Consider the following 12,952-nt stretch of genomic DNA (forward strand, 5'->3'; position numbering starts at 1 on the left):
AGATCAACCGTGGATTCTCCATCCAAACCCGGGGTTGATCTCCCATCCGCAGAATCTGATTCACCCCAACTTGGACAGCCTGAAACTTACAGCTTGGCTCCTCCAATTCCCTTGATTGCCAGGCAGAATGATCTTTCTTTGCCAGTACGTGACATTCTTATTGCATCTCACAAGTCTTCCACCCAAATTACTTATCTAAGCAAGTGGAAAAGATTTACCTTTTGGCTGAAGGAAAAGCAGGTAGATCCCTTTTCAGCACCAGTGTCGATAGTACTGGAGTATCTAGCCGACCTATTTCAATCCGGTCTGTCGGCCTCTACCATTAGAGTTCATTTGGCTGCAATATCTAATTTCCATGATGGTGTCCAAAACTCCTCTCTTATGTCACACAAATTATGCAAGACCTTCATAAAAGGTGTGAATCATCTAAAACCCCCTTTTAGAGAACCTTTTCAACCATGGGACCTGTCATTAGTCCTACAAGCTTTGACAGTGCCACCTTTCGAACCAGCTTCTTCTTGCTATCTCAAGTACTTGTCATGGAAAACCTTGTTTTTGGTCGCCATTACTTCTGCCAGACATATCTCTGAGCTTTCAAGCCTTATGCATCAAGAGACCATATTTGATTTTTCATAGAGAGAGAGTGTCATTGAGAACTAATCCTTCCTTTCTGCCAAAAGTGATCTCTGAAATGTCCATTAATCAAACCATTGAATTGCCAGTTTTCTTCCCCATCTATTCAAACAAAGGAGAGTATTGCCTACATACCCCAGATATTCACAGGCAAATTCGCTTCTACTTGAACAGGATTAAGGCCTCTCGTAAATCAGACCAGTTATTTTTGGCCTATTCTGGACCTAGATTAGGATGTGCTGTTGCTAAGGTCACATTGGCTAGATGGTTGAAAGACTGTGTGACTTTCATTTGATATTCCATTACCTACTACCATAAAGGTTCATTCTACAAGGTCGGTGGCAACTTCTGCTGCCTTCCATGCCAAAGCTTCTTTATATGACGTCTGTGCAGCTGCAACTTGGGCTATGCCTCATACCTTCATCAATCATTACAAATTGGATTTGGCCTCCAGGGGAAGAGCATCTTTTGATTCTATGGTGCTCAAATATGTCCTTCCATGAGAGCCTCCCAGGAATAGAGGTAGCTGGGGACTCTGTCCCACACGTAAGGAATGAACGACGATTAACAATATCAGATAAAGAAGTTATGTCTTACCATAATGTTCCATCTGTATTGTTGATCCTCGTTCAGTCATTAACCCTCCCTCCTTCCCCCTCCTGTGGCTTCTAGTGGATCTCACCATCCGATTCTTTTAGGTCATTTGACCAGAGGCAGCCTCTGCCTTGTTTTGACTTGCAAACTCAATCTGAGGTAACAGGGAAAGGGGAATTCTGGGTAAGAGTTTTAGCTCAAGAGTTTGTAGCTGAAGCGAGCTTGGAAGATGGCCGGCTCAGTTCTGAGGTTGGAACCGATGCCCACACGTAATGACTGAACGAGGATCAACAATACAGATGGAACATTATGGTAAGACATAACTTCTTTTTCTATCAACTTTCTAAGTTTGTAGGAGCAATATTTAAAAATTATCCCTATTTCTGATTTTTTGACCCCCATTATTTATGGTTTTGTCCAGATTTCTTGCTGTAAAAGGTTGAGAGTTATGGTGAACAGACCAAAAATATGAGGCAAAAATCTGGACTTTCTGCGAAAATCTATACAGTTGAGAGGTATGCTTGTGGTGTGAATCCATGATAATGCTAAGTGGCAGAAAGGAGGAGACTCCTAGAGGTGTATATATCCAGGTGCAAATTAATGTCATGCTTTTTGTTGCATTTCCCCTGAGCAAATATGAACTGACTTAACTGTATTTTCATCAAATATTTCTATTCTTTTCCACATGAAGAACCAGTAAACAACTGGAGTACCTTAAATCTGATGCACCTTTTTCCATGAATAATATACCATATAACAGTCCATCAAGATTGTTTCCTAAGTTTGCTAATTCATAGAATTTGCAGAGTGACCAAACACAGATCAATGACTGATGTGGTCTTGTTTCTTGCCTTTGTAGAAGTAGACTTAAGAAAAGCTGGCCCCATCTTTGCAAAGAATTCCAAACCAGGATGTAAAGTAAATATATTGTGGGAGGGGATGAGGAACTGAAAAGGAGAAATAATGAACAGGATTAAAAAAAAAACTTACAGAGAAGCATTAAATATCAGACTGAGTGGAAAGTAGTGAAATAACACTTGTAGCTAAGAAACTCTGAGAAAGATATAGAGGAGGAAAAAAAAATAAAGGGAGTGGTAGAATTGGCTAACCTAATGCAATATAAAACAGATAGTCTAACTAGACAGTCTGATTATGTATTGTGCTTCTTTGAGGTATCATTCCTAAGTTGAATTATATAGTCACTATATAGCCTTACTTTGAGTGATGAATATGGCATTTGGGCCTGATTCCCTTCAATTAGGTAGTTAGAATGAAAATGCTTTACAGAAGGTGAACTCAAACTTTGCTGTACTAATTCTGCAAGAAAAGCATAGAGAAGTTTAAAGTGCACACAGATAAGGGAGAGAGTAGGTTGGTACAGGAAGAAAGTGCCACTCCACTGATGCTGCACTGGGATACATACTCAGAATTAAGGTTATCTGCTATGAGGTTTTGTTAGGTGTCAGCCATAGGAATGACATAACAAGATAATTCTTAAAAAAAAAAAAAAGAGTAGGGGATTCCTAATGGCTTGATGTAGGAGGTATTTCTTCATAAAAAGCAGTAGTAGATTCCTGGTGTAGCCTTGGAGCGCAAAAGGTTTATGTAAAGGCACCTGTGAAATACAAGAATGCTGTTAGAAAAATGAAAGAACCCAGAGAGTATAGCCAATCTACTAGAGGACAAACTTAGCTTAAATTTCATCCCCCTCCATTCCTATATTCCCACATCACAAACCCATACCTACACTCCCTCTCCCAAAAACAAATCCTTAAGGCACTATCCAAAGTCAAGAACACTATTTCGTTGGGGCTGGAAAATGTACTGGGCTGTCTCTGGCCAGCCTGAAATAGGACTCATTAGACCCCCTGCAGAGGCTTTTCAGTGTCAGCTTCCTGCATGCTGTATGAATGAAGGACAGCAGCAGTCATCCCCTTTAATAAAGGTGGGGCATCAACGGACTCTGGTAATTGTTAATAAACCCATAAACCCAACCAGCATCATTTGTAAGGCTATGGAGAGAATCATTACGGAATTAATAAATAAGGGCATAGACAACCCACAAACAATAGGTCCAGTACAGTTCAGATTCAGCAAGGGTAGAGCTTGTCTTATCAACCTAGTCATCTTCTTCAAAAAGGTTACTGAAGCAATGGATAAGAGCAAATCAAGTATACACCACATATCTAGACCTCACAAAGTCATTTGACACCATTCCACATCCAGGTATTGTAAGGAAATTCGCCTAGCTGAATGTAAATCCCTGTGTAACTCATTTGTTAGCAAATTGGCTCACAAATAGAACAAGGAGATTAGTGTGGATGGCTCTACCTTCTCCAGAAGACCTGTCACTAGTGCTGTACCTCAGGGTTCAGTGCATGGGCCACTCCTCTCTGGCAAGTACTTCTTTGATGTCAGAACAAATGGTTAGGGTTTATGGATGACCAAATTTGGTGCCATCATAAGCTCCCCATATGACACCAAGGTCCTCCAAGACGGCCTTTCCTAAACAAATACTTGGTGTCAAAACCCTGGAATAAAACTAAATGCCAAGAAATGTATAACAGAATCCTTTGGCAAAAATGACTTCCCTTGTAACTATTACATTGACAAACACATCCCTGTAAGTTGATCCCGTAGTCAGGGATCTGGGAACCTATGTTGACATTCAGCTGTCCTTTGACCACCACATAGCCACTATTGTAAGGAAGTCCTTTTTATCAGACAGCTTATAGGTAAAGGTGTAGTGTTCAGGTCCACAGATGTAATCATTCCACTGTATTCATCTTTCATTAGGTTGATTATTGAATGCAGTGCCCCTTTGGGTATTTACCTGACCACCACTGGGACAACCACAACACTTTCTGTTTTAATTTTTTTTTTTTTAAGAGCCTGAACCATAAAAGTATACTGACCTTCTCAAAACGAGGATACTAAGAAGCGACCACTACCTCACATATAGAGCCTCAGCAGACCCTATCTTGTCAAACCTATCGCACATTCTCAAGTCCAGTGGTACAGTGAAAACCAGATCAGGGGATCTCAATCTGTTTTGCAACGTAAATAGGATATATATTGAAGAGATAGATGTGTATCACAAAGAAAGTTGCTTTTATGGCACTATCTTCCACTCCACATAAAGCAAAGTGCTTCTGTTACTCTATTCAGGTGTAATTTGGATGAATGGATTTGGAACTGCTAATTTATCCTTGGTTTAGCACCCATGTAAACATCCCAGTATATTCTTCATTCCCACCTCTGGGTTAGTCATACACAAGTATAAGGGCTAAAAAACTGTCATAGGAATATATGGCTTGGATTTTTAGGATCCTCACCGATCAGTAGCATATTACCTATGAATGTGTGAACCTGTAAGGAAGTACTAGGAGGGTGAAGAATGAGAAGACCATTTAGCATTATCTGTCTTATTGTAGATTTGAAGGAAACTCATAGTTAAGCACTTTACATGGTCTTTAGCATGCCTTCCTAAGCTGTCTTTTTGTTTTTTAATGCTAGTGTGACCTATCTCCTGCAAGGGCTATATTTTCTGTGCTTCAGAAATGTGCTTTTCTGACTTCTTCTGTGTTTTGTCTGTTTCAGGTGATGTAAGTGTTGGCATTAAGTGTGATGCTCGTGTTATCAGTGACAGAGAGGAGGACATCGACTTTGATATCATCCCTAACCCAAATGATACATTTACTGTGAAGTATACACCACCTGGTGCTGGACGTTACACCATTAAAGTGCTGTTTGCTGGGCAGGTTTGTAACTCATGTTGTCACTGATCAAGTTTTACATGCACTTAGATTTTAATTTTAGATATGATATTTTTGTGTACCTAAAATGAAAGTCTTTCTTTCTTTCTTTTTTAAGGAAATTCCCATCAGCCCTTTCCGAGTGCGAGTTGATCCATCACATGATGCTAGCAAAGTTAAAGCAGAAGGCCCTGGATTAAGCAAAACTGGTATGTTTCTGTGTCTCACTGGTGCGTAAAACGTACAGTACTGAATGATTCCCTAAACTGTGAGCCAGATAAAGATTTAATATTTATTTATTTATTTATTTTCTGCCATGGTAAATTTTCTATTCTCATGTCTCACCCTCTTAGCGCAGCTTGAGCTCCTGCCCTGACTCTGCTACCTATTTACTTCAGGTCTCATTTTCCACTTTTTAAAACAGATGTGATATTCACTGCTTAGGTCAAGATGCATGTTTTTTCACCCTTTTCTAGCCTTTTTTGTAGCCTTAGCAATTACTTGTTTAAAGATTTAGTATTTTTTTCTGGTAGGCTGTTGTTGTTAGGTAGTTCCTGAGCTAGTTGTCATTTCTTCACTTCATCTCCCTTCCCTATTCCTGCTAGGGCCATGGTAAAACTCAGTGTGACAGACCCCATTCCAAGTAAACCTGAGAAAATACTGCAATGCCCTAAGGACAGACCATATTGAAGGGAGGCCCTCCTTGCTGACTCAGTGCTGGCAGTGGCTGAAATTAGGAGGGAGCCTAGTGAGGAGAGTGGGGCAGTCAATCTGTCTGATAAAGATTCCAGAGTAATGGATTGAATGGTTGAACATGCAGTCATGTCAGGTACCTTTACAATTTGTGCCCTTAACTACCTGATGCATTTACACCACTTGCAGTGAGAGCTTACTAAGCAAACCTTTGATTTTCTGGGAAGAGTGGCAACATGTGATCGCCACTGACAAATAGGAATGCAGGTGTTGACTGTGTTGAACACATCTACCCTTTCTGTGCAGCTTTTACACGAGCAGCTGATGGAGAAACTACAGCAGTTGTGTGACAGGCATTATCATGAGGCACTTTTTCTATTGAAGTCTTCTGACTTCACAGAGAACTTTAAGGCATTGTTCACAAATGCCCCTTTTGATGCATTCCTGCTCTTTGGACCAAAAGCCATTTAGAAGTTAGTCTAGACTGAGCAAGAGAGCAAACATTGTTCACAGTGGGTATTAAGTTCACAGCCCCACATTGATCCTTTTCAAGGAATCAAAAACCCCCAAGAGTCTGTGGTAAAAAAAAAAAAAAAAAATTTTCTTGAGGAAGCCCTTTAACTAATTTCAGGACTGGGCTTGGCGTCTTCAATGGGCGCCACCTTAGAGCAGAAGTGCTTTACAAAATCATGGTTTCCTCAGTCTCTTCCATGGAAGGCAGCAACAAAGTCCTTAAGGACTTACCCTGCTGTCACTCTCTGGAAACAATTGGTAGTCATCACTCCCTGCATGAAGAGGTATAGGTGGCTATTACTCAGTACAGATGGGTCAGGGAGATAGTATCCAGAGGCTGCAAAATTACATTTTTTGAAATGCCAAAAACAGCCTCCCTCCATTACTGGATGACCCACCCCATCAGAATGAGCAGCCAGAGCAGAGGTCAAAAGCATTGTCAAAAAGAACAATTCAAGGGGTCCCACCAGACCAGTGAAGATTCAAGGTTTATTCAAGATTATTTTTTGTTCCCAAGAAAACATAGGACTATCCTGAATACAGCAGCATGAATCAACCTGTCAAGAAAATCGAATTCTGGATGCCCATGGTGCAGTCCAGCCTTCCATGTCTTCTGAAAGGAATTGGATGTGCTCAGCAGGCCTTAAGGATGCATGTCTGCACAGCAAACTTGACAAAACTCCAAATAGGTTTCTATGCTTGTGGGTGGGAATCAATTACTGGCAGTTGTGGTCTCACCACTGCCCCCAGGATGTTCACCACGTAGATGGCAGTGGTTTTTCTCACATGAGGTTTGGGCATATGCATTTTCTTTTATCTGGAAAACATGTCTGTAACACTAGAATTCATGATAGAAGCCAGGAATTAATTACTCTGGCGGGATTGTGGATATATGTCTACTCCTTGTCTTCACATAATACTGTAGGATAGCTTAGGGCAGGGTGAAAATGGCAACTACCCAGGGCGCAAAGTGTTGGAGGTGTGCGATCAGTCATTCTGGATTCATTTTTATGCAATAACTGCTTTTAAAAGACGGTATTGCATTTCCAATCAAACCTGAACATTGTAGTCTTCTGTGTGTGGGATAAACTGTAGCAACTGCTTGCTACATTTTAGCAAGCAGTTTGGTACAGTTTAAAAGTAAAAAAAAGAAAATCTCTTTCTCTCCCTCTTTTTTTTTTTTTTTTTTTAATTAAAACTTGAGCACTCTGTGGAGGCAGGGTTTAAACCGTAACAACTGTTTGCTACATTTGTAGAAAGCAGTTTGCTATAGTTTAAAAGCTGAACAATTTTTTTTAAACTAAGCCATAAGTGCAGCAGCACTCCATGCATGCATTTGTATCAAGCAGTTTGCTGCAGTTCAAAAGAAGTAATTTTTTTTTCACTAATGTGGAAGGAGGGTTGGGGGCAGAGTCTAGCAACAGGCCCCAAATGGCTGAGGCAGGACGAGGGGGTGTGTCGTATATCTAACCACCTGCTAGGTGTGCCAATAGAAGGAATCGCCATTGTTTTTTATGCTCTACAATGAAAAGAGCTGGAGGGAGACATGGGTCTGACTGTAATAATCTGATGATTACAATGTAGCCAGTGGCTTATTACAGTAAAATGTTTGTTTTGCTCTTCACTGGAAGAGCAGAGTGGGGGATGGGAGGTTTGACTGTAACTAATAAGACGGTCACTTTTTTTTATTTCTGAGGGGGAGCAGCACTGGTTTGTGGAACCAGCACAGGGTACTGGTTGAGTCAGCTACGCTTCTGCATATATAAAATATATAGTACTGATTTACTGCTGTTATGTTATCCTTCATGCAGTATATTGATCTGTGGATTATATATTTTGCCTGTCCTTATCATTTTTTTTCTTGACTTTATCTTTTACTGTGTATATGCCACATGTATAATGTGGATTTCCTTCTATTGTTTGTTTCTTGATTTATGTGTACTTCATTATTAATTTTCTAAATGTTAATGCTTACTCTCGGGCTGTACCTGCAGAAGGTCATTCCTTATCTCTGCACTACCCTGGTAAATATATATAAATAAAATAAAAATACTCTAAAGTTGTCTGTCCCTGGAGGTATCTGTCAACACAGTGAAGTCAAAACAGGAACCCTCACAAGCTTTCACTTCTATTGGATGAAGTCTGGATACCATAGACAAACCAGGCAAATTCCTTCAGCATTGTATGTTGTCTAGTCAGCAGTGTACATCTCCAGAGTATTTTTACTATTCATCTCATGTATTCCTCAAAACCTTAGGCCAGATGGCCTCCAAGCCCATCTAGTACCACATGCCAGACACTACATGAGAGTTTTATGGCATATCCTCAAGGTACAATGGTTGCAACTAGACAGAAATATGAACAGGCTTATCCATCTCTCCACTGTTTATTGCAGTCACCTGAATCTTAGCTGGACAGATAGAACCTCAGCACAAAAAATCCCTTTATCTTACCCGTCCCAGTTGCTACAGTTGCCATGGTTTCATCTTCTCTAAGGTGAGGGGTCATTGTTCAGGGCAGACAATCCAATGGATGTGGTTAGAGAAAGAGGCCAGTCTACACATCATCATACTGGAGATGAGGCAGTCATCCTAGTATTGTAGGCCTTCCAGGAGCTTCTTCCTCAGAGTATTATATCTATCCACAAGAACAACATGTGAGTATTGCGGTATAGCAGCAAACAAGGTAGAATCAGATCTTACCCCCTGTGTCTGGTGGCTATGAGTGTTTTGAAGTGCACAATCTGTACATAATGCTTTCTGTCAATAATGCAAATCCCTGGTAGGATCAGCTGTTTAGCGGACAGGCTCAGAAGATGCATTCAGATACCTCCTGAGTTATCCTTTAAGCCCCAGGTAGCACAAATGTTTCCCTTGCTGTGGTCTTGTGTCAAAGAGAAGCCTCTACTTCTTGATCTCCCTCTTTATCTCCTATCTCACCCATCCAGCAGGCTTCATCCATTCATCTAGTCCTTTCCATTAACTATATGGTCCTGTAATGCCATTAATGGCCAGGAATCCTCATAACCATCCAGGGAGTTCCAAATCCTTGCTTCCTTGAAGCCTTCCACTCAAAAGTTATACAGGAACAAATATGAAAGGTTTTCTTTGTTGTTTGTTCAACCAGACTTGGATCCATTCTCATCTCCAGTTCCTTCCACTGTACTCTTTATCTCCTGTCCCCTCTTTTAGATGCAGGGTTGAGTTTTTTAAATTTCCACCATGGCTTTAATTTTTGGATTAACAAAAAATATGCAAGGTCTTCCTAAAAGAAACTTTCATGCTACATCCTCCCTTCAATAATTTAAATTTCATTTTAGAGAAGATAACTCACTCCCCTTTAGGATTACAGGAACAGTACACTATGCAGGTTATCCCATAGACCATAAGCGGCCTAGCCATTTGCATCTTTACATAAACACATTTAAAAGTTCTTACCACCCTTTACAAGTACTTAACAGTGTTAACCTCCCAAGTTAAGCAGGCTGTACATGATATGTCTACCTATCCAGTCATCGAGACTATCTAAAAGCAGACAAAATTGTACTTTTGTTTGACCAGCTAGTGTTCAACTAACCTCAAATTCCTGTCTTGAAAACATTTTTTTTTTGTTAAAACAGTGACTTCAGCTGGGAGAGTTTCAGAAATTCAAGCCCTTGCCTGCTGATTTCCTTATCTGATATTTCACAAAAATAGTCTTTCTCTTTGGAGTAAATCCCTCTTACTTACCTAAAGTGGCTTCAGAAACTAATATTAACCAAACAGTACACCTCCTCATTTTTTTTTTTATTTCAGAGGTACTTTCAACAAGGGAGAATACTTAATTCTCTATCTGGATGCACACATAGACCATTGAAATTCTATCTACAACGCACAAAGCAATTTAGACATCATGATCCAATTGTTTGCCTGTTCTGTGTTGATGTTCAGTGAGAATATATCCAACGTCACCCTGCCAGATGAGTGTCTGTATTTCTTAAATCTGTACCTCATCTTATAGGCCCCTTCCTTTTAAACAAAAGACACTGCATGACATAAGCAGCAATTTCTGCTTTCTTCAGAATTTCCTCTTGACAATATCTGTGCTGCAGTTACATGAGCTTCATTGCATACCTTTGCAAAGCATTATAAGTTGTACATGATTTCTTAATCAATATCTTTCTTCATGGCTACTATTCTCCATGATATTCTGCCATGATGTCACCCTGGATGTTAGCTGAGGATTCTGTCCCATCTTTGAAGTTAATGGACTATATGATAGATCATACTTACAGTAATGTTGGCTGTTGATTATTAATGTACATACACTTTAACAAGACCTCCATGTTGTATCCTCCTCCCAATTGTCACCTTATATGCTACAGACAAGCTTTACTGGTCTTCTGAGGCTTGTCAGACAAAACATTTGTGATGGCTTTAGACTGTTGTCTTAATAGATTACTAGTTAAGATGACAAGCTCGATCTGAGGTACTCTAGGAGGAGTAATGCATTGTGGGAGTCAGGTGAAGAGCTTAAGTTGAGTGAAGGAGCTCTGTTTGCCATATTCGCAGTGACCAGTCTTATCCTGGAAGTAGACAGACATGGGTAATCAAAATCCAATGTTATGGTAAGTACAGTAGAGAGACGATTATCTGAACACCGATTATCAGAAACCTCAATTATCAGAACCAGCCTTCCAAAGTTTTTCGGTAGGAAAAATCATGAAGTCTGAATATGTAAACATTTACTTGAGTATGTTTTTTGAGCTTGTATCCAGCTCATATGTGAAAAATATTCTTTATTGCCCATTGGTATTGCTTAATGGGTGAAAATTGTATTCCTGTGGTGCAGAAAAAACAATATTTTAGAATTGTTTTATCCAGTTCGATTGTATATATTTGATTATCCAAACTATCCAAGGTCCCACTTAGTTCAAATAGTCAACTCTCTACTGTACATGACTATCATATATTTCTTATCACTTAAAGGTTTAAGACTTCAACAAGGAGTACTGTGTGTACCGTTTGAGGTCTTATCTAGAAGAAGACATGAAAGCTTGAAATGGTGCAAAAGACAGATGTTATAAGAAATAAAAGTATTTAGTTACAGTCGTAGGTCCAAATTCCATACTGTGTTTAGCCTGGAGAAGAGGCATTGCATGGACTTGGGGTTGTGAGAGTGAGTACAGAAGTTTTACTTGAAGATATATATATATATATATATATATATATATATATATATATATATATATATTGTAATTTAAAAGAGTATTCTCTTTTTAAGCCCAAATTATTCAAAGATCAAGAAAAGAATAGCGACAATATGTAAAAACAGTAGTCTCAATTCACCTAACATTTTAGCAACAGAAATTACATTGTGACAAAAATGCATAAGCTGTAAACACATCCTTGTTAGCAAACTATATGGGATAGAGGACCTTAAATGCTATTACACACTTGCATGGAAAGTAACAGTATTCCTGTCATTTTGACATCTATTGCTTTAAAATACTGTCTGCTAAGCTTGTGTTGAAATTTATAAAACACTGTAGGATCTGTAGAATCATAATTATTCCAGTTGGAAAAAACATAGATAACAGTGTAGTAACTGCATTTCTGAACCAAACCTCATCCAAGGCTGCCAGTTTGACAGGGAAGATACAATAGCCAAAGAGCCAGAATTTCTCATCTATTTGAGCCAGAAGTGGTACTGTTAGAGCCCATGAAATGCCATCAACTATGATATTCCATATGCGTTGAATTTTAGGGTATCTCCAAATTAAATGTAGGTAGTGGGCTTTTGGCTATTTGCTGTGCCAGAAACTATGTTGTTCTCTTTATCTCCTGGCTTTTAGCCTGATAGGTGAATAATATCAATGATAAATAACTTTAGTGTAGGAATTCTAGGTAGCAGGGTTCATTTATTGTCACTAATCCTGGATGGACATTTGACCCAATCATTTTGGGAAAGAGGTGTATCTAAAATGGAATTCCATTCATGTATAGACAGTCTCTAGTTAGGTTCCATGTGCTAAATCCATATGTTGCAAGTAGAAAAAAAACGAGGGCTTTGTCAGGGAGAGAGAAACGAGAACCATGTCTCCACCTTGACTTTATATTTGGTGGCATCACAGAGTACCCTAGTAGAGATACTACAACATATTTTGAAGTACCAATGAGCTGTTAATGAAGGAAAAACCTTGAATTTTATGTGCAAAAAGATTTCAGAGTAGTATTCTGAATATCTGAAACATGTTAAATCCTGACTTTGGTCCAGTTCTTCCATTCCATCAGCTTCACATCCACTTTAATACAATGGCGATTCCATATAAAGGTGAAAGGAGAGGATGCCTAGGCTTAGATTCCTGAACCACTGCCCTCTTAAAACACTCAATTCCCCAAGATCCCAAACTTTGTGTGATGCAGTGGATACAGAACAAGTGCTGTTTTGTAGTCTTAAGTTTAGCTCACTGTTAAATCAAATAGGCTTACAGGGCATTCTAACTCTCATGAAAAGTCTGCCAATCACTGCCTTTCCATAATCCATAATATCCAGAACACAAAAAACACCTAAGCTAATGGGAATAGATAACTTTTTTGTATTAATCTGCAACATTATACCCTCCCAAATGTAGTCCTGTATTAACTTTTGGATTTTGTTAAAATGACTGAAGAAAATGGTTTGTGGGCGATTATGAATGATAAACTGTATTTTGGGAAGAAAAAAGATTTCGACTGCCTGAATGCACTCCAAACATGTAATTTTATTTTTTTTTCCTTTTACAT

At 39.2% G+C, this 12,952-nt stretch overlaps 1 protein-coding gene across 3 annotated transcripts in view; it reads left to right on the top strand.

The window, feature by feature from the left end:
• The window catches only part of FLNB (filamin B), a 4,683,119-nt gene that overhangs the window by 2,970,481 nt on the left and 1,699,686 nt on the right, over positions 1–12,952 (top strand). For all 3 annotated transcript variants that reach the window (XM_044078790.1, XM_044078788.1, XM_044078789.1), the window contains exons 17-18: positions 4,828–4,988; positions 5,101–5,191. In XM_044078790.1, the coding sequence (XP_043934725.1) occupies positions 4,828–4,988; positions 5,101–5,191 (252 nt within the window). The remainder of the gene's footprint in view (positions 1–4,827; positions 4,989–5,100; positions 5,192–12,952) is intronic.

The sequence above is a fragment of the Protopterus annectens genome, chromosome 7.part1 (assembly GCF_019279795.1).
Source record: "Protopterus annectens isolate FY-2018-M chromosome 7.part1, PAN1.0, whole genome shotgun sequence".
NCBI classification, from domain to species: Eukaryota; Metazoa; Chordata; order Ceratodontiformes; family Protopteridae; genus Protopterus; species Protopterus annectens.